At 36.6% G+C, this 22,417-nt stretch overlaps 1 protein-coding gene and 1 long non-coding RNA gene across 3 annotated transcripts; one reads left to right on the top strand and one right to left on the bottom strand.

The window, feature by feature from the left end:
• Nucleotides 1–15,458: 15,458 nt before the first annotated feature.
• On the top strand, nucleotides 15,459–16,570 carry LOC139847156 (uncharacterized). The gene is made up of 4 exons (XR_011759336.1): nucleotides 15,459–15,514; nucleotides 15,702–15,815; nucleotides 16,135–16,253; nucleotides 16,542–16,570. It is a non-coding gene; the product is annotated as an uncharacterized lncRNA (long non-coding RNA).
• Nucleotides 16,571–18,836: 2,266 nt separating this feature from the next.
• LOC139850312 (uncharacterized) lies at nucleotides 18,837–21,069 on the bottom strand. 2 transcript variants are annotated; one of them, XM_071839898.1, is made up of 6 exons: nucleotides 20,878–21,069; nucleotides 20,160–20,573; nucleotides 19,839–20,080; nucleotides 19,452–19,733; nucleotides 19,116–19,208; nucleotides 18,837–19,033 (listed from the first exon to the last, which is right to left on the bottom strand). In XM_071839898.1, exons 3-6 carry the CDS (start codon nucleotides 20,046–20,048, stop codon nucleotides 18,989–18,991), a joined length of 630 nt encoding a protein of 209 aa, XP_071695999.1. In that variant the 5' UTR covers nucleotides 20,049–20,080; nucleotides 20,160–20,573; nucleotides 20,878–21,069; the 3' UTR covers nucleotides 18,837–18,988. The 2 variants fall into 2 exon arrangements, with proteins under 2 accessions (XP_071695999.1, XP_071695998.1); XM_071839897.1 differs by having other exon boundaries at nucleotides 19,452–19,738; nucleotides 19,841–20,080.
• Between the last annotated feature and the right edge of the window lie 1,348 nt (nucleotides 21,070–22,417).

The following is a 22,417-nucleotide window of genomic DNA, read 5'->3' as shown; positions in this document are numbered from 1 at the left end:
ATCACTTGGTAATAGACCCTTTGTAAGTATAATACGGAGTAATAATTATAGAGATGATGATTACACCGCCTTAAAAAGTTACAAAGAATTAATTTTTGGTCTTCTACCATAACTAGGATGATCGACACAGATGTGGCGGAGACTTTCATCATGTAATGGGATGTAACTAGTCTCGTAAATGTAGTAATGTGATGTGACTCGGTAGAGTGTGAGGGTTGCGGAATCATGTTGTGATTCTAGTTGTGAGTCTTCTTTAGATATGGTGTGTCGGAGAGTCTTCATGTTGTTAAACTCACGGGAGTGAGGCCCTTATAATGGTGGTTTGTGTTAGAGTGTTAGTATGTTTGTGGGGTTATAGGGTAACATTCCTTAAGGAATTTCTCCTGTATTGATGTTTTCATCGGAGTGCAGAAGGGTGTAGAACTTGATGTTCTCAAGCATCTCCTTAGAGTTGGATGAAGGGTTTAGTTGGGTTATATCACTTGGCCTTGGTAAGTTCGTGAGGAGCGTATGTTCGCTAGAAAGTTTTTTAAGTTATAAACTGTGGGGTTTGTAAGGTGATTATGAATTCGGGGCACGAAGTGGCGTAATGGGTGACATCGAGTATTTGGAACCCAAGGACTGAGTTTCTAAACCTCGGTAGATGGTGATGGAAGTCTACATGACGTTGTGATAGGTGCCTTTTATACCTGCTAGTGTGATGTTCGACTCAGATAATGATGTAGTCAAGTTATGCTTAGGGCACACTGAGAGATCCTTGGGTATAATGGTGGATGACCATGGGGAACGGCGGGCAATAACGATTCGACGATTGCAAAAGTCGAAGTTTAAGAGCGTTGTGGCAAATAATTCTTACGAAGTGAGGACGGTGTTGGCATTGTGGGTGACGCATTCTTTGTGCTAGATTGGTCACTCTCTCCCACGAGTGTGAGTAAATGTCCGTTAGCAATTAAACTGCTAAGTGAATAAAGATTCTAGTGGGCTCAATTGACAGGTATGATCGATGAAGCAAAGTGGCATATGCATAGGTTCAGAGGCGTAATACGTGTTATGAAGGCACGATGTCATCGCTTGTATGACATCAATGGTGACTGTGTATGTCGGCTGCAAGGGCCTGAAGTGAATTCTCAAGAATTTGATGCATATTGTCAACAATGAGAATGGTTATGTCCGTCGGAAGACTATGAATCCGTGAGATGTTACCATCTTGTCAAGGTGAATATGGAGTTGAATTCTACGTGAGGGAGTCTTTACTGCCTCCCAAAAAATTTTAATGGTGATATACCTGAAGGAATGTTGGAGCATATTGTTCCTGAGCTCGATAAGGATTCCAATTCCTTATGAGGAAGGGTAGTAGGATATTGACATTGAACTCAAGGTCGGGTCTTTTGATCATTGAGATACCATCTGGAAGTGTTATGCATGGAGTCAATTATAGTAGGACTGATTGAGGCGTGAAATCCCGTAAGATAGGTGACTGAGTCGTTATGTGTGGTCAATAAATGCCTAAGAATAATAAGTCGTTCATATCAGAATCTTCATTCCTATGCTTGAGTTTGACTAAAATGTGTTGATGGTATCCCTAAATTAGCAGTGTTTCATAATGTAACGGTGCGGTGTATATGTATTAAATTTGAAACAAAGTATTGGCTCAACAAAATTTGACCAAACTTTGCAGCAATTCAAACATACCAAATTATTACACACAACTAAAATCTCATTTTTAACTCATTATCCACAACTTTAGACAATTAAAGTGGTCAGCAGTGCCACTGCAAGACCTATTACCGAATCACACTACTTAAAAGATACCCAAAATACTTAGAAAATACATCTTTTGACTAGATACTTTAAAGACTGTGTACATTCTATTCTATATACCTCTAATTGACAAAATAATGAACAGTACCAACGGCATTTTCGCCTTTTCACGCGGAAGGGTATTTTCAAAATTTTCCTACATTATCCTCACACCTGTCCTGCCACTTGTTGTGCTTATAAGCTGTGTTTTGCCACCTGTTATCCATATCCATATATACTATATACCCTAAATCACGTTTCTCAGTTCTCTCCACCACCACCACCACTAGATCTATTAAAAACCTAAATCACCACACCCCCATCTTCATGCTCGATCCATCCCCGTCCCAGCCTTCTTCCCAAATTAACCAGCAGCCATCACCTCTGCCACCGTCACCACATCTGCCACCGTTACCACAGCCACCACTACCGCCCCCACGGGGCCGATTGCTCAAACCCCCACATCGTAGGTATTATTCTAATTTGTTTCTTTACTACTTACATGCTCCTATTAATCTGATTTTCTGTCAGATTTCCCTATCGATATGATATCAGGTTAATTTCTTTTCTATACTTTCTTTTCTGTTATTATTTTCTAAATTGCTGCTTCTTTATGGATTTCTTGTTATGTACTCTGATTTATTTGTTTATGTTGTTTATGTTGTTGTTAGTTATGACAGACCACCATATTACACTATGGATATACTGCTCGACATACTATTGTTCACTCTAGACTTTTATTTTGCGATTGTCAATTGCATGTTTATATCTAAGTTTTTACTTGCTTTTCGTATATGTTTCTTTTTTCCATTGTGTATTATAGTTTTGTTAATTTGTTATATTGGGTTGGTGTAGTATGTATCTTCATCTTTGTTTTTTGGAATTTGTTTTTTGCAAGTCACTTTCTCTGACCTTTCTCAGTTTCTAGTAATGTCATTTTCATGTCAGTATTGCTTTGATTTTTTTCTTGATATTGGTTGTTCTTTTGTATATGTATTATTGTTTTATCTTGGATGATAGTATATGCATCTTTAAATTGCATTTTTTAATTGGCCAGAGTTTGGAAGATCAGTCCTCGAAATCAGAACAGATACCACCGATGGTTGCAAATGGGCTTCATACAACTGCTTTGAATGAAAGCTCTTTTTAATCTAATCATCATCGTCATCTTTAAAGAAGTGGCCGGTGATCTGAAACCGATGGTGTTGATGACATCGTCACTACAAAAGAACCTAATTTTAGATGGTAATTGATATGACTGAAACGGAAGGTTTTATTCGTGCGGTGTCGTTAGGCCGCAAGGCATCTGAATCAACTGATCAGGGTAGCAAACAGTGGTTTATTATTTATATTTTGCGGGGCCTAAATTTAGTTTTAACTTTCTAATGGTAGAAGTTGTAAGTTAACTTAGGGTCGTGTTTTTGAATGGTTTAATGAATTAAAGATCAAGTGGATAATTGTCTTTGTTTAAATTATCTTGGTAAAAGATAGTATTTGGTTTTAAGCTAATAGTCCTAATGTAATAACCCGTCTTTTTCCGTATACTTTCCGTTTAATTATTTTAAACTCCGTTATTTAATTATAACATCTCTCGTTTACACTAGAGTATTTAAGATAATTCGTATGGTTAATTCACGTACCCGCATTTAAACTCGAGGGATAAAACTTGCCAAGGGACGAACCTAGTTGACTAGGTCAACTAGTCAATCCCTCCTCCTCCACGCATTCATTCACCTCCTTTTTCTTTTGATACTTCCATTTTCTCTCAAACCTACTCATCAAAGATTCATCATCTATTCAAGATCTAGCAAGCCTCAACTCAAACAAATTGTACTTTCGGAATTCTCTCATCATCCTCTACACATAGATACCAATTTCATTACTTGGGGTGAGTTTTTCAAAAACTCTAGATTTTTGTTCTTGGTGTTCTTAACTAATAAAAGTGTTAATTAGTGTCTATGACTCAAGTCTTACATGAATACTTGAATTGTTTGCTTGTTCTTGTCATTTTGGTGTAACTAGCATGAACTTGAAAAATGGTTGATTAAATATTGTTAGATGTTAAAGTGCATGTATTAAATGTGTTACTAGCATCATTAGCTTCAATTTGATGTGTAGGTTGACTTAAAAAGACTCCATTAACATGATTGTTGAATTTATGATTTTTGGTTAGGGTTTGATAGCCTTAAATGTGAATTTTGATGCATTAAATACTTTGCAATGTTGTTTGTAAGTGTTTAATAGTATTGTATGCATACTTACCTACGAAACGGCATATTATATGTGTGCATTTATTTCCCGAATCACCAAATTGTATTTATGAACTTAAATGTAATTAATGAGGAACATTTAATGCGAATTATGTTGTTGTAAATGTTTAGTTTAGTTATTGTTATGAGTTCAATTGAACTACTAGTAATGGGTGTTTTCAAATGACATACAATAAGCCTTTTCCATGTTTGTTGACCATAATTTGTGTTTTGGTGAATTTTGGTTCGAGACTTGACTACTTGAAACTGCCCAGAAATCTGTCCAAGTGTCTTGCCGCGGCGCGGCCAACCTTGGCCCGGCGCGACTCAAAGAGTGTTTTGAAATTTGCCTTAAACCAAGGTGTGAGGCATCAGGTAAGCCGAAGTGTCGCGGCGCGGCCAATCCTTGGCGCAGCGCGACCAATCCTTGGTGCGGCGCGGCATATGCCGGGATTGGGGGATGTACAACTTTGCGTTTTCACGTCTAATTCTAACTATGCTACGCACCTCCGACTAACATGTAACTTGTCCTAACATGCTCATATATGAATATATATAACTCAGAAAAATTGTCCGAGACCCGACCCTAACGTGTTGACTTTTTTGTTGACTTTGACTTGACCATAGTTGACTTTTATTCAAACTTAACCAATACTTTATTTAATCGTTATAACCTTTCTCTTATACTTGATTCTTGCATGAAACTTGACAGATTGATTCACATGCTATATAATCGAGTCGTAACGAGCCATAGGACTAATTGAACAATTTTGACCGACCTTGTGTTTTACCGATATTGATAAGACCTACTTGTTTAGATCAAGACTAGCATTCGTTCTTGCGCACGTTTACCTTGTGAAGTACCTTATTACTCGTGCACTCAAGGTGAGATCATAGTCCCATCTTTCAACAACTTTTACTCTTTTAAATCATGGGATGAGAAACATATACGGTTTATACTTTTATACTTTGAACATAAGTACGGAAACAAACATTCCACATGCGAGTTAGAACAAAAAGCCTCAATTCAATTATCATTAGTTACACTTGTAGGGTGTAAACGTGAACTTATGTTGTGTGGATCCATACGGGCTTGACGCGCCCTCATTCGGACGGTTCGCTACCGTTAGCGGATGAAATATATTTTCGGGTATAGTGTAGGTTCTAACACTATGATAACGGGGTTTGTAAAACAGTTAAGTCTTGATAATTGGGTGCTAGTGTATGTACATCAACTTTGGGATGCAAATGATTAGGATAATCAACTTTATATTAAATCTTGTGGTTCAATACAACATACTTACTAAACCTATGATTTCACCAACGTTTTCGTTGACAGATTTTTCTATGTTTTCTCAAATCCTTGAACGCTATGTGTTACATGCTTCCGCACACTATTTTGATACTTGCTTGGATGTTGAGTATACATGCATACATGGAGCGTCTTTTGACTATACTTTAATTTGTGTCGCATATGTTTCATTTGTACTTTAAACTTTGTAAAGTATCTAGTTGTTAAACTACTTTTGTAAACTTTGAAACATCTTTACATTTGAAATGAATACGACATATTTTGGTCAAACTTTGTATTAAAGACTTATGACCACGTAATGGGACTTAATTTGACGGCGCCGTCAATGACGATTTTGTCGGGTCGTCACATGTAGTATCAGAGCGTTGGTTGTAGGGATTTAGAGTTCATTGGTATCAACCCCGAGTCATAGGGTGCATTATTGAGTCTAGACTACAACGGGCATATAAACTTAAAGTAGGACTTGCTTGACTACTTGTACATTTATACTTGAACTCTTCTATTCGTATCTAACTCCTTTTTCATCTTAATCTCACGTTGTTTAATTTGATTGACACGTCATCTTGACCTTATGAGATGATGTCGAGTGCACATATGAATTAGGGTAATATAATTTCCGGGATTATATTACGGTGACTCATGTGGACATTCCGACATTATAACATAAAGAATTTAGGGCGGGTCAAGGAAAATTTTCTCTCTATCTTTATTCCATATCACGATTAGTATTATTGAGAATACTAATCAACGGTATTCTTGTGTCTTGAAGGAACAATGGCTCGCCGAGGTCAACGCAATACTCCTCCCGAAACTCCCGAACAAGCTCTTCAACGAATGATAGCCACCGCCGTTGATGCGGCCATGGCCGGTCACTCCTCCAATAACAATAACAACAACCACAACAACAACAACAACAACAACCATGGAGCCTGTAATTCAAATGAGGGTTGCTTCTACAAGAATTTCATGGGGTGAAATCCTCACACTTTCGATGGAACCGGGGACCGGTTGCTCTCACCCGATGATTTGAGCAAATGGAAGCCGTTTTTAGCATAAGCGGTTGCCAGGACCAAGATAAGGTCAAGTATTCCACCCACACATTCGCCGGTATCGCTCTCACATGGTGGAATACGTATGTGCAATCGGTGGGTACCGAAGAAGCCCATGCACTCTCTTGGGCCGATTTAAAAGAAAAGATGATCACCGAATACTTCCCACGTGAAGAGACTCGAAGGCTCGAAAACGAGCTAAGAAGTTTAAAAGCGGTCCGAAATGACCTTAAAGCTTATAATCAACAGTTTGCCGAGCTAGCCTTAATGTGTCCGGCCCTCGTGACTCCCGAGTCCCTAAGGGTTGAACTTTACATAGATGGCCTCCCTAAGAGCATTAAACACGGGGTAATGTCATCCAAACCCGCTAACCTACAAGAGGCTTTAAAGATGGCTCGCCAATTGATAGAAACGGTGGATGAAATTGATGTGCCGGCACCAAAGGCCGAGGATAAATCGGGTGGCAACAAAAGAAAGTGGGAAGCCCCTCAATCAAGTAACTACAACAATAACAACCTCACCAAGAAGCCTTTCACTTCAGACGGCAAGAAAGGTTATGCCGAAAATCAATCTTTTTGTAACAAGTGCCACAAACATCATTATGGTGAATGTGGCAAGCCATTTTGCAACAAGTGTCAAAGAAGTGGCCATGTAGCCAACGATTGTAGAAATACCGCTCCCGTCGCTCAAAAGGGGCCCAATGCACCAAAAACGGGTGTTTGTTACGAATGTAGCCAAGCGGGTCATTATAAGAACGCATGCCCAAAGAAGAAAGCTAACCCCAATGCACGCGGTCGAGCTTTCAACATTAACACCGAGGAGGCCCGAGATGACAATGAATTAGTCACGGGTACATTTCTTCTCAATAACTCTTATGTTTCTTACTTATTCGATTCGGGTGTCGATAAGAGCTTTGTATCCAAGACCTTAAATCAATCTTTTTGCACTCCACCACTTCCACTAGATACTACTTATACCATTGAAGTGGCCAACGGGAAACTATTGAGTGCCGACAAATTTTATCGGGGGTGTACGTTAAACTTATTGGGTAAAGAGTTTGAAATTGACTTGATACCTATAGAACTAGGGAGCTTCGATGTAATAATTGGTATGGATTGGTTAGCCAAAACAAAATCTCACATCCTTTGTGATCTTAAAGTAATTCAAATTCCTATCGAGAATGGTGAACCCTTGATTGTCTATGGCGATAAGAGTTGCATCGGACTCAACCTCATCTCGTGCCTTAAAGTTGAAAAATATCTTCGTAAGAGTTGTTTTGCGATCCTAGCCTACGTTAAGAAATTCGAGACCGATGAGAAGAATATCGATGATGTGCCAATCGTTAGTGACTTTTCCGATGTATTTCCCGAAGAATTGCCGGGTCTTCCACCTCATCGACCGGTTGAATTCCAAATCGATCTTATCCCGGGAGCCGCACCCATAGCACGTGCACCGTATAGACTTTCTCCATCCGAAATGCAAGAATTACAAAGTCAAATTCAAGAACTACTTGACCGTGGTTTTATCCGACCTAGCCATTCACCATGGGGTGCTCCGATTTTATTCGTTAAGAAGAAGGATGGATCCCTACGAATGTGCATTGATTATTGTGAACTAAATAAATTAATGGTTAAGAACCGATATCCTCTTCCTCGCATCGATGACCTCTTTGATCAACTACAAGGGTCTTGTGTATATTCAAAAATCGATCTCCGCTCGAGTTATCATCAACTAAGGGTTAAGGGGGAAGATGTTTCCAAAACCGCTTTTTGGACTCGTTATGGTAGTTATGAGTTTCTTGTAATGCCATTCGAGTTAACTAATGCACCGGTGGTGTTCATGAATCTTATGAACCGCGTGTGCAAGTCGTATCTAGACAAATAAGTCATCGTGTTCATAGATGATATTTTAATCTACTCAAAAAGCGAAGAAGAACATGAACAACACCTCCGATTCGTGCTCGAACTCTTGAGACAAGAATAACTCTATGCCAAATTCTCCAAGTGTGAATTTTGGTTAAAGGAAATTCAATTTCTTGGTCATGTTGTAAGTGACCAAGGTATTAAAGTCGATCCCGCGAAAATCGAAGCCATTATAAAATGGAAACCCCCACTACTCCTACTCATATTTGCCAGTTACTATCGTAGATTCATCGAAGATTTCTCCTTGGTTGCTCGTCCTTTAACCGCATTAACTCACAAAGGAAAGAAATTCGTTTGGGCGGCCGAACAAGAGTTGGCGTTTCAAGTCCTAAAGAAAAAGTTAACCACCGCTCCTATCTTGTCTCTTCCAGAAGGTAATGATGATTTTGTTGTATATTGCAATGCCTCGAAACATGGTTTTGGGTGTGTATTGATTCAACAAAAGAAAGTTATTGCTTATGCCTCTAGACAATTGAAAATTCACGAACGGAACTACACGACACATGATCTCGAACTCGGAGTCATTGTCTTTGCACTCAAAATGTGGAGACACTATCTTTACGGAACCAAAAGTACCATCTTCACCGACCACAAAAGCCTCCAACTCCAACACATTTTCGATCAAAAATAACTAAACATGAGACAACGGCGGTGGATCGAAACGTTGAACGATTACGATTGTGAACTTCGTTACCATCCCGGGAAGGCAAATGTAGTAGCCGATGCCTTAAGCCGAAAGGAAAGAATGGTGCCTCTTCGTGTCCGAGCTTTAAACATCACCATCCACACCAACCTCAATAGCCAAATCCGTGTAGCCCAAGATGAGGCTCTCAAAGATGAAAATATTTCACACGAACACTTGAATGTTCTCGTCTCTCGATTCGAAGTTAAGGAGACCGGACTCCGATATTTTGCCGGAAGAATTTGGGTGCCTAGTTATGAGGATTTACAAAGCCATATTCTAGACGAAGCCCATAAGTCAAGGTATTCGATTCATCCTGGTGCCCGTAAGATGTACCATGATCTCAAAGAACAATATTGGTGGACGAACATTAAAAAGGACGTTGCTACTTATGTCGAAAAGTGTTTAACTTGTTCCAAGGTCAAAGCCGAACATCAAAGGCCATCCGGGTTACTTCAACAACCCGAAATCCCTCAATGGAAGTGGGAAAGAATAACGATGGACTTTATCACAAAACTACCAAAAACTTTGGGCGGTTATGATACCATTTGGGTTATTGTTGACCGTCTCACCAAATCCGCTCACTTTCTAGCCATGAAAGAAACCGAAAAAATGGACAAACTTGCACAACTTTACATAAAAGAGATTGTATCCCGTCACGGTGTACCCTTATCGATTATTTCTGACCGAGATGCCTATTTCGCTTCTAGATTTTGGGGTGCCTTACAAGAAGCTTTGGGAACACGTTTAGACATGAGTACCGCATACCATCCGCAAACCGACGAACAAAGCGAACGCACGATTCAAACCTTGGAAGATATGTTACGAGCTTGCATTATCGATTTCGGAAGAGCTTGGGAAAAGCATTTGCCTCTAGCCGAATTCTCCTACAACAATAGTTATCACTCGAGTATTAACGTCGCACCTTTCGAAGCATTATATGGCCGCAAATGTCGTTCTCCTATTTGTTGGGCCGAAGTAGGTGACAAGCAAATCACCGGACCCGAACTCATTCACAAAACAACCGAGAAGATCGTTCAAATCCAAGAAAGGCTCAAGACGGCTCGTAGTCGTCAAAAGAGCTATGCCGACGTTAGACGTAAAGATCTCGAATTCCAAGTGGGTGACCACGTAATGTTAAAAGTCACACCTTGGTAAGGTGTAATCCATTTCGGGAAACGTGGAAAGCTAAATTCGCGATATATTGATCCTTTTGAAATCTTGGAGCGTATTGGACCCGTTGCTTAACGTTTAGATCTTCCGACCCAATTGAGCTCCGTTCATCCTACTTTCCATGTATCAAACTTGAAGAAGTGCCTTGCTGAAACCGAACTCGTCATCCCACTCGAAGAACTTACTACTGATGACAAACTTCACTTCGTGGAAGAACCGGTTGAAATTGTGGACCACTCCTTCAAGACGCTAAAACAAAGTAAAATTCCGATTGTCAAAATCCGTTGGAATGGACCCGAGTTTACTTGGGAAAGACAAGATCAAATGCAAAGAAAGTATCCTCACTTATTCGTAGAGTTGGCAACGCAAGATCCCGAGAAGGACGCAACACCTACTACATCTACCTAAATTTCGGGAAGAAATTTCTTTTAAGGAGTAGGTAATGTAATAACCCGTCTTTTTCCGTTTACTTTTCGTTTAATTATTTTAAAGTCCGTTATTTAATTATAACATCTTTCGTTTACACTAGAGTATTTAAGATAATTCGTATGGTTAATTCACGCACCCGCTTTTAAACTCGAGGGACTAAACTTGCCAAGGGACCAAACTAGTTGACTAGGTCAACTAGTCAATCCCTCCTCCTCCACTCATTCATTCACCTCCTTTTTTCTTTTGATACTTCCATTTTCTCTCAAACCCACTCATCAAAGATTCATCATCTATTTAAGATCTAGCAAGCCTCAACTCAAACAAATTGTACTTTCAGAATCCTCTCATCATCCTCTACACATAGATACCAATTTCATTACTTGGGGTGAGTTTTTCAAAAACTCTAGTTTTTGTTCTTGGTGTTCTTAACTAATAAAAGTGTTAATCAGTGTTTATGACTCAAGTCTAACATGAATACTTGAATTGTTTGCTTGTTCTTGTCATTTTAATGTAACTAGCATGAACTTGAAAAATGACTTGTTTAATCTTGAGTTTGGTTGGTTAAATGTTGTTGGATGTTAAAGTGCATGTATTAAATGTGTTACTAGCATCATTAGCTTCAATTTGATGTGTAGGTTGACTTAAAAAGACTCCATTAACATGATTGTTGAATTTATGATTTTTGGTTAGGGTTTGATAGCTTTAATGTGAATTTTGTTGCATTAAATGCTTTGCAATGTTGTTTGTAAGTGTTTAATAGCGTTGTATGCATACTTACCTACGAAAAGGCGTACTATATGTGTGCGTTTATTTCCCGAATCACCAAATTGTATTTTTGAACTTGAATGTAATTAATGAGGAACATTTAATGCGAATTATGTTGTTGTAAATGTTTAGTTTAGTTGTTGTTATGAGTTCAATTGAACTACTAGTAATGGGTGTTTTCAAATGACATACAATAAGCGTTTTCCATATTTGTTGACCATAATTTGTGTTTTGGTGAATTTTGGTTCGAGACTTGACCACTTGAAACTGCCCAGAAATCTGTCCAAGTGTCTTGCCGCGGCGCGACTCAAAGAGTGTTTTGAAATTTGCCTTAAACCAAGGTGTGAGGCATCAGGTAAGCTAAAGTGCCGCGGCGCAGCCAATCCTTGGCGCGGCGCGACATATGCCGGGATTGGGGGCTGTCCAACTTTGCGTTTTCACGTCTAATTCTAACTATGCTACGCACCTCCGATTAACATGTAACTTGTCCGAACATGCTCATATATGAATATATATAACTCAGAAAATTTTTCGAGACCCGACCCGAACGTGTTGACTTTTTCGTTGACTTTGACTTGACCAAAGTTGACTTTTATAAAAACTTAACCAATACTTTATTTAATCGTTATAACCTTTCTCTTATACTTGATTCTTGCATGAAACTTGACAAATTGATTCTCATGCTATATAATCCAGTCGTAACGAGCCATAGGACTAATTGAACAACTTTGACCGACCTTGTGTTTTACCGATATTGATACGGCCTACGTGTTTAGGTCAAGACTAGCATTCGTTCTTGCACACGTTTACCTTGTGAAGTACCTTATTACTCGTGCACTCAAGGTGAGATCATAGTCTCATCTTTCAACAACTTTTACTCTTTTAAATCATGGGTTGAGAAACATATACGGTTTATACTTTTATACTTTGAACACAAGTACGGAAACAAACATTCCACATGCGAGTTAGAACAAAAAGCCTTAATTCAATTATCATTAGTTACACTTGTAGGGTGTAAACGTGAACTTATGTTGTGTGGATCCATACGGGCTTGACGACCCCTCATTCGGACGGTTCGCTACCGTTAGCGAATGAAATATATTTTCGGGTATAGTGTAGGTTCTAACACTATGATAACGGGGTTCGTAAAACAGTTAAGTCTTGATAATTGGGTGCTCGCGTACGTACAACAACTTTGGAATGCAAACGATTCGGATAATCAACTTTATATTAAATCTTATGGTTCAATACAACATACCTACTAAACCTATGATTTCACCAACGTTTTCGTTGACATATTTTTCTATGTTTTCTCAGGTCCTTGAACGCTATGTGTTACATGCTTCCGTACACTATTTTGATACTTGCTTGGATGTCGAGTATACATGCATACATGGAGCGTCTTTTGACTATACTTTAATTTGTGTCGCATAGGTTTCATTTGTACTTTAAACGTTGTAACGTATCTAGTTGTTAAACTACTTTTGTAAACTTTGAAACATCTTTACATTTGAAATGAATGCGACATTTTTGGTTAAACTTTGTATTAAAGACTTATGACCACGTAACGGGACTTAAGTTGACGGCGCCGTCAATGACGATTTTGTCGGGTCGTCACACCTAATTGCAGAAAAAGTAAAGAATGTGGAAGGATATTCGGAGTATGCAGATCAGGGAAATGTTGACCAAGATATTAGTTTGGGTTAGGGAAAAGTAATTATGTTTATGTTAAAGCTATGATTGGAATGGTGTAGATCTGGTTGGATGAGCCAATTACACAGACCTACTTATCTCTAGACTCTCAGAGTTCTCGTTGAGTAGTGAAAAGTATGTCACTTGATTGTATAATTGAAAGGTAACTATACCTCGGAGGTTATCCTCAGTAAAGCACTAGGTTTATTAGTGAGTTGAGCTCTAATCCTAACCCTCGTTATCAGTTTAGTTAACTGAATAACAACGTGCCGTGTTGATTGAACACTGATCACAAACGGAAGGAGTCCGTCGAGTTAAGTTGACAAAATCTTAAATGAAACTAACAACTATTTCATCATACTAATGAGATCATATACTAATCCAAACATTATACAACATTACAGTTGGTATACTAAAAGTAAAGCAGATAGAAACCTAACAGATACCTAGACGGTTGATATGACTTAATCCTAGGGCAACAATCAAACAAGAACATGCAATAGGTATGGGTCATACAGTCAAGGCACTAACTAGATCTTAACAGCTCCTAAAAGGTCTCTTCGGAACAGTCAATAGGCATACTAGGTCATTCATGTCTCAATTCCTAAGTTCCGTGTCCTAAAAGCGCATTAGATGCCTCTCGGGAACTCCGGCCATACCGAGTTCATAGAATCTTCAGATACAGTATAACATGGGTCTTAATCCTATGAAGTAGCTAAGTTCATATAGATGGACAAGTCCTGATCACAACCTAGGCTGGTCAATCCTTAAGATGCTAGCATACAAATCTATCAGACTCACAAGTTCAGCATAACAACAGTAACTGTACTACGCTAACCCAAACTTCTATCATGGCAACATACAGATTAATTAAGCTAACATGGTAATATCGGAACGCATTATTAAACATAAATGGTAACGATACATGTTTAATACAAACGACAAGCGTTTCGGATAAAAACCTGAAAAGGCTGAAGAAATCTGCCAGAGATCGCAGGGACTCGCCAGGATATCCTCTGGAAAATAAAAGCTAAGCTAGCTACTACTAAAAACTAACTAAAAAGCTTGAAAATATAAAATGAAGTACAAATTGAGTGTGTGTTGAAATGATGGAAGAAGCTCTTTAAATAGACCTGGATTTTGCCTGCAAACGGCTGGCAGGCCGTTTGGCAAGCCGTTTGTAGGGCCCGTTTGCTGAGGTGGCCTGTTTTTGATGCCCGTTTGCTTGGCCCGTTTGGCAGGCCGTTTCCCATTGTGGCAGGCCGTTTGGCCTGCCCTGGTCAGCTTGTTTCCTGGATCGTAACTTGATTTTCTTGGTCGTAACTTGTCTTTCACCGTTTTTGCTCTAGATTCTTCGTTTTAGCTCCGATTTACTTGATAATTTTTGCATCGCCTTTGTAATTACTTAATCTACAAAATCAACTGACAAAGCGATTATTTTGCCGACAAAGCTTGAAACTTTATTGATTTGGGGCTCAATATCGGGGGTAAAAACGTAACTTTTTGGCCGATATCAGTAATAATCTTTTTTATTTTTCATATTTTGAAGGTTGAAGATGCAAGATTGGTAATCACCTAACTTACTGTTCATAAAGCTGTTGTGGTACTTTTTTTATTTAGAAATTGGAGTCTTGAATGAGTAATTTGTGCATTTATAAGTTTATATTTGTCTAATATTTTTTCAGTATTGTTGTTGCAGGAGTGATTTTTGCCTACTTTTTTTTTTTTTCCTTTTGGACAAGTTTCATGGCGTACGTTACACCCTCTTTATTCCACGAAGGTATGATTCATGGTTTAGTTCGTCTTTTTTTTTTTTTTTTTCTGTTCATAGTTGGTTTGCTATTGAGTTTTTTGAATATGAGGTTAATGTCAGACTTCTGTTTTGCTGATCGTTTTTTTTTTTTTTTTTGGTAATCGTAGGTTATTAAAATAGCTTTTGATCAAGTTATTGTTCAGTAAATGATATTCTTATGGTATTTCTTTAATCTTTTGTTTTGGTGTTGCTTTATCAATTTCTATTCATCATCTCTGTTTTTTTGGTTTGGTGTTTTAGGTTGCCTTCACAGGTTGTCATAATTTGGTTGTTCAGTAAGTGTTTGTTTTCTTCTCCTTTTTATTTTCGGTTACTCATTTGTATATATGTTATCTTTTATCTTTGATGATAGTCTTCGAATGTGATATCTTTGATGTGTTTTCTGTATTAATTTTTACATCATAGTATATGCATGATTAAGTTGCAATTTTATAAGCTATTGGTTGATCGCGCCACCGCAGCTCCTCCCTCTTTCCTTTCGATTTCAACTGTTCTCTATCTCAATAGCTATTCTTCTTTATTAAATTTGCGGTTAATTTTTGAAGAATTTCAATTACGAACCATAATTGTAGAACTAACGAATTGTGGAGGCGTAGCGGCGGTACGAGCACTGGCGATGAAAGAATCGGTATGTGTCTTATCTTCTAACTATTTTCTAAATCTAACCTCATTATACTTTAAAGGTTACAAGAAGAAAATTACGTAGTGTTGAATTTTGTACTTCAATAGGTCGCTAAAGTACATTGGGTTTCGAGTTAATGTTGATAATCTTGATTGTAATAGCCATATTCATGATGGTTTATATTTCGTACTAGGTGAAACAAAGGTGAATGCTACTTTAATAGGTGTTCTATAAGGCATCAAAGCAGATATTTGATGGCGATGCTGAGTTCAAAGAGAGAGCCCAGCAAGCAGTAGTTCGGCTCCAGGTGATTAATCAACTTTTCAGTCTATGAAAGAGAGTTTTCAAAAATGACTTTCATGCTTATCATGCTAAAATCTCTTAAATTTCTGCCTTTTTTTGTTTATTATTTAGCATGTTTTTCTATCTTTTTCTTGCATATATAATGACAAATTAAGTTATAGGCTGGCGAAGAAATAGAGATTTAGCGAATGTTCTGTGAGATCCATTACACTATGAGCATAAGTTTTTTTTTATCCTTTTGTGTTGTTTGATGGATTGTTCTTATTTGCAGGTAGTTGATGGAGGTTTAACATGTTTCTTAACAATTTTTTGGCTTATTCCAGGATTTGAGGGGAATTGGAGTTCGGCTTTAAAAGTTCGAAAGTCTTATTCTTTGATGGCTTGATTCCTGTTCAATAAGTTACGTGTGTGTAGATATAAGTTTTGCTACAATTGATCAAAGGTATAATACACTCTATAAGTTTATTTTATCTAATATTGAATTTTTGTTGTAATATGAATTGTAGCAATTGTATGAATTGTTTTATGTGAGCTGTTGTTGTATTGTGGGTAGTTATTGTTTGATGGCAAATGGAAAATGAAATTTAGTGTCGTTGGCGATAGTGGTCCTTTTTTGGGTTGACATCTGTTTTTGCGATACAGATGGCTAAATGGTGTCTCTTATCTTTCGCTAATCGTGCTCATGGGCTATTTTCTTTTGAATCGTTTCATATTGTATGTGGGTCTGCAGGTCTTCTGTTTTTGACCCATTGTTCCCCATGTTCTCTCAAATGCAGTTACCGCAAGCGGTATTGGTTTTACTACTTTTTAACTGTAGTGTCATTGTTGTTGCAACTTTTTGTACATTGATTTGTACTTCTATTTGTAGGGGATGTTTGTATTTCCAGTGCTGAAATACCTACTATTGTTTACTACTTGCCGAGTGTTGTAAAGGATGCTACTACATTGTCATGTCACTACAACAAAAAGGTTCAATCTACACGCATATTTATAACAATTTTCACGCTTTAAAGAGTGGGCATTTATTAACTTCACATTTTGCAAAAGTGTGTGAAATATGGCCGTAGCAAAATGAAACTTCATTTGCACACAAATGAGTGTGAGTTATTAATGTATATTTTCATGCTTCAAAGTGTGAAGATTTGAGGGAATTCCTCACACACTCAAATGTATAATAGTATGATACATTACTCACACATGTGAGTGTGAGGATTTGAGGCAAGAAAGTAGTTGTACATTTAAGCGTGAGAATATGAGAGAAGCTTTGTAACATCTACATATTATTTTCACACTTTTGAGCGTGAGATATATATATATATATATATATATATATATATATATATATATATATATATATATATATATATATATTACGCAAAATGAGAAATTTCACATGAAAACATGATTTTATACATTCAACTTTGTAGTCATATACACAACTAGTTACACCTGACTATTTCAATCTAAAAATGACTCAAATTCACATATTACAAGTAAAATGAGTTTAAAGTCTTCAGAAGTCCATAAAAGGACCCAAATTCACAGATTACACATAAAAGGAAATCATACAGGTCCATAAAAGGAAATCATACAGCAGGCTTGGATTCATAATTGATTCTTGAAAGCCATATCCAAACTTGAACTTTTGTACCAATTTCCTGTACAAATATGAAAAACGGGTCAGAAAAACGAACTTCATGTCCCAAAAACACTTTATTCACCCCTAAATTGACTAGATATTTTTCAACTCTGACTCCCTAAAGTACTTAAGTCATCACCTAAAGATATCATATAACCATAATAATAAATTATATGGTGTGAATGAAATAAAAGATTAAAGATTTATGAACCAAATTTATTTATTAATAAATTAAAATCAAACCCATCATAGCAGAGGAACTCAAAAAACCATAAGCTTAATATTAAACAGATTACTGAATTCATAGATGCACCTGATGTCTCAAGATCCCATTAAACAGAAACACTAATAAAAGGCTGCAATGAAACAGAAACTATATTTTAGACAACCCGATGCACTTGATTTTTCAAGATCCTAATGCAGTTTAAAAGGAAATAGCTTTTAAACTGAAAACCTAATGATTAAACATAAAAAACCTGATAGCAAACACTTTATTCACCCCTAAATTGACTAGATATTTATAATGAAACGAACTCAGATCATTTTATCTCTGTCGACTAGTTAAACCACTGAGTATCTGCAACAGAGCCACTAGTTAAACCACTGACCTGCACCAAAACTTATTTATCACCACTATACTAAAGATTTTAAACTAACAATTCAACTTTAATACAATTCACCTTCATTTGAAAAATTTAAGTTCATAGTTCGACACTTCTTTTTATAAATAACCCTAAAGCACAATATCCAAATATTGAATAACTTAATATATTGGAATAACATACCGATTCAATCACGTGTTCGTTGAACAATCTCTATCCGCTTCTTCACGCGATGTTCTTGAAGAGATCTGCAATGCAAAATTATACTTAAATGCCCTTAGGAATAGTTGACAAAATTATGAGATCTGCAATTCATCATTTACATCAATATCATGAAACTGTTGACAAAATTATACCTGTGTTCGAGATAAATTTTCACGTGGGACATCAGCATAAGAGTTTTGAAATACACTTAGGAATAGTTGAAATTCTCCTCTTACATCATCAACTGTTTGATGCAAACTCATGATCTGTTTATTTTGAGACACAAGTTGTTGGCTTTGAGATTCAAGTTGTTTTCTTTGAGATTCAATTTGTAGTCTTTGTGATTCAAGTTGAACCAACAGTGTACCATCGTGATTGTTCATAGAGTTATTGCTTCTAATTCTTCTTAGGTCATAACTAAAATCTGTTACTTGCGATTTTGTTACTCCTTTCCCGTGAAATCGAGCTCGTCCATTCTTATCTGGGCCCATAAGCTCCATCACAACATCTCTCTCAATTTTTGACCTCTTGTGAGTATCAAGAGATTCTGTGTCCTCCAGGCTTAGAATCCTTTTATTCACTTCCCCACTTGCCGTATCCTATGATAAAGACGACCAAATGGTACCATAAAATCCTTAGATATCAAGCAAAATTCAATAAAGTTTAAAACATACCATAAAATCCTTAGATATATCTTGAACATATGCTCCATCTTTCGATTTATAAACGATATCAAAAAAACTCGAGGGGATATGGTTCTCTATTATTTTTCATCATCTGTAATTAAAGTAACAATAGTAATTAAAGAGACAATTATCATGGATTTAATTCTAAATTTCAGGAATATTAGTAAACTCACAAAATCATCTCTTATTCGTGCATGGCTACGAGCACCTGTAGTATGAAAATGAAGTTTCTCATCTCTTGCCTTTTTCCCAAGTTCTGATAGTTTCTGCCAAAACATAAAGACATTTAACAGAATAACATATTCAGTATACAAATATAATTATACATACAAATCTGTCAAAATCGACAAAACACATAAAATGAAAAAAAGGCATGCACTTGAATAATAAACAGAGTAACATCAATATCAACTGCATAGTTATTCAAATATTCTTACACATATACACAAGGCTTTCTAATTGGTCCACCACATGTTTTGTTAATTATAAACACAAATATACCATAATACCTTTGAGTGAGATGATCTAAGCAGCTTTTTATAGTCGTTCCACTGCTGAATATTAATGTTATCAGGTGCTTCAACCAAGTCTAGCCCTTCAAGAATCTCTTCTTCTGTGTATTCTATCTCTTGTGCTTCTACCAAGTCGACTCCTTCAACCTCTTTTAACTTTTTAGTAACCAACTTAAACAAATCACACTTCACTCGATACTTTCGAGCCCTATACTTATCATTGAGTATTAAAAACAAAACTCTATCAACATTCTCTCTTTCAGGTAATGAAAATTTTTCCTGCCAAAAATAACCAAAAGCATTTCATATAGATAAAGAAACTGAAATCAACAACTAATATTAAACAAAATACTAATACCAAAAATGATTAAATATAAATCTTACCCGGATGTGTTGCATAAGCATAACACCACATCTCATTTTAACTTCACGCCAATCCTTTGCCTCAATAGGGCAAAAACGTTGTTGTTTTAAACATCTGCCCATAAATCTAGTGCATAGTGACCCTCCAGACTTGATAGACTGATCAAATCCATTGAGATGAACCAACACTTTTTCACCCGTTACTAGCATTTCTACATCTTTTGTTGTCATTCTTTGTTTTCTAATAATATTTCCATTCGTATCTACACAATTTCAAATCATTATTAGCAACAATATTAGAAAAGCAAAAGTTAAATTTAGCAACAAAATACGAAAAATTACCTATGATCTCAACCTCCTCGTTCTCATGTTCATTTTCTGCATTCAAAATAGACTCAACAGGTGTTTCTTTAGAGGATGAGGAGTGCTCATGGTTAGAAGTTGATGATGATGAGTTATCGTGAACCGAACCAAGAAAATGTCGAAATTGTGTGTTAGTGAAAGATGATTGCTGACTAGAACTTGCAAATTGTGTTTTAGACAATGACACTTGGGGATTAAATGTAGGGAATGGTGTTTTAGATAATGAAGGTTGAGGATTATGCTGACTAAATGGTCGAAATCGTGTGTGCAAGCTTGATTAAAAAGCAGGAGAAGAAGGAATTGATTTAGATACTGGAGGTTGGGGATTATGCTTAAGTTTTTGTTTTTCATATTTTTGCAGTTGCCTTTTAGATCCGAACATCCTCTAACTACCTGTAATTGAGCTTATACAAGTTAATAGATGAACAATTGTTTACAACAGCTAGATACAAACGTGACACTATAAGCCAACACATAATCATATTGAAAGCATGTTGAGCATACATCAAAATCACAAGCTAGATACAACTGAATCAAACAATTACACATATAAATCAACAAATTAAATGAATGAATGAATAATGAATCAATCGACAATTTCTGAACGAATAATGAATGAATCGAATTAATAAACAAATGTATGAACGAATTATCTAAAAACTACTAATGAATGAATCGATTAAACATATATACTTACTTAATGAATGAATAGCTGAGTTGAAGTGATTCAAATGCGACAATAGAGATCGAGTAGCATCGTAAATGGAGAATAGCAGCAGAAATCATCTAATAGCAGGAGAAACGATAAACGGTCGATTCGGAGAGGTTGAATTTGGGGATGAAATTGGAAGGGAGAGAGGAGATGTTGAAATTTAGGGTTTGTCGGTTGAAAACTGTTAAATGGGATAAGATAACCCATTTATATACTCCGTATAAAGATTATTTTAATTTTAATTTTATTAAAAAAATGGGATAAGATAACCCATTTACAAATAGCTTATATTCACGGGTCATTGTTACACAGTCAATTTAATAAATTTGACCAGCAATGATATTGACTTCCCTTTTTACTCCTGGTAACTATTTAAATCACAGCGAGTGGTATGGTGAGGATGGTATCGGTTTTAACATCTTTCTTGTGTTTGTATGTGAATTAAATATTAAATATTAAAACAAAACTCACGCTTCTAAATGTGTCCATCTGAGTAATATTTTTAATTTAATATCAAAACAAAACTCACGCTGCTAAATGGGTCCATCGGAGTAATATTTTTAATTTAATATAAAAGAAAAACTCACGCTTCTAAATGCTTTTAGGCGGAACAAATTTTGCACGATTTTAATTGTTTAACTGTTTTTACACACTTGTATATGTGAAGATTTATTACTACTCATCTAAAAGTGTGATAATAAGTCATTAAGTCATTACATTTATAAAAGTGAGCTAAGTTATAAAATATCACACGCGTGAGGAAATTAGCGTGGAGAATGAGCCCTTTTTGTTGTAGTGTGTGAACCTTTGGTTACTCTTCAACCCAATGGTACGTTTCTGGCTTTATATCAAACACCATTTCAAATATATGGAGAGTTATTGTATTTTATGAGCAATACCACTGCATTATATTTTATATTGCTGATACTTTTGTTTGTTTTTCATGATTTGAGATTCTTCCTTTTTATATATGCTGACCTTACTTTGTGTTTCATTTTGTGAAGTAAAAGAAGAGATGGTGGTTACGTGTTGACATCAGTTGTAACAAAACAACATCTGGTGCAATTAGTGAAAGGGGGAGCTCAAGTTTTCCTTTGTGTTATTAACAAGAGAGCCGTATGTAAGGATTATAGGACTCAAACAATAAGATTAATCACTGAGATTAATCACCAACTTCGACAAACGAAAGACAATAAAACAAGAAAAATTAAAGAACACGAGATTTAACGTGGTTATATGTAATCGAATGTCGATTACTTTAATCTACGGACCAACTAGAGAGATTTTTATTGATATAATTCGTAGATACAACTGAAGGTTACATTATGATGCTTTATATAGACCAAAACACCTTGGAGAACAAGAAAAAACTTAAATTTGGAAACTTCTCGCCAGACGAAGCCGCGCCGCGTCTCAAAGGCTATTTTCCGGACAGTAGGTTTCCCAAATTTGATGCTCTGATCACACGCTAGCCGCGTCACGCCTTCCAAGGCCGCGGCGAGGCTCCCCTGTTCGTCCGAATCCT

Source organism: Rutidosis leptorrhynchoides, chromosome 5 (assembly GCF_046630445.1).
Source record: "Rutidosis leptorrhynchoides isolate AG116_Rl617_1_P2 chromosome 5, CSIRO_AGI_Rlap_v1, whole genome shotgun sequence".
Taxonomy (NCBI): domain Eukaryota; kingdom Viridiplantae; phylum Streptophyta; class Magnoliopsida; order Asterales; family Asteraceae; genus Rutidosis; species Rutidosis leptorrhynchoides.
This window is presented reverse-complemented; position numbering and strand designations above follow the sequence as displayed.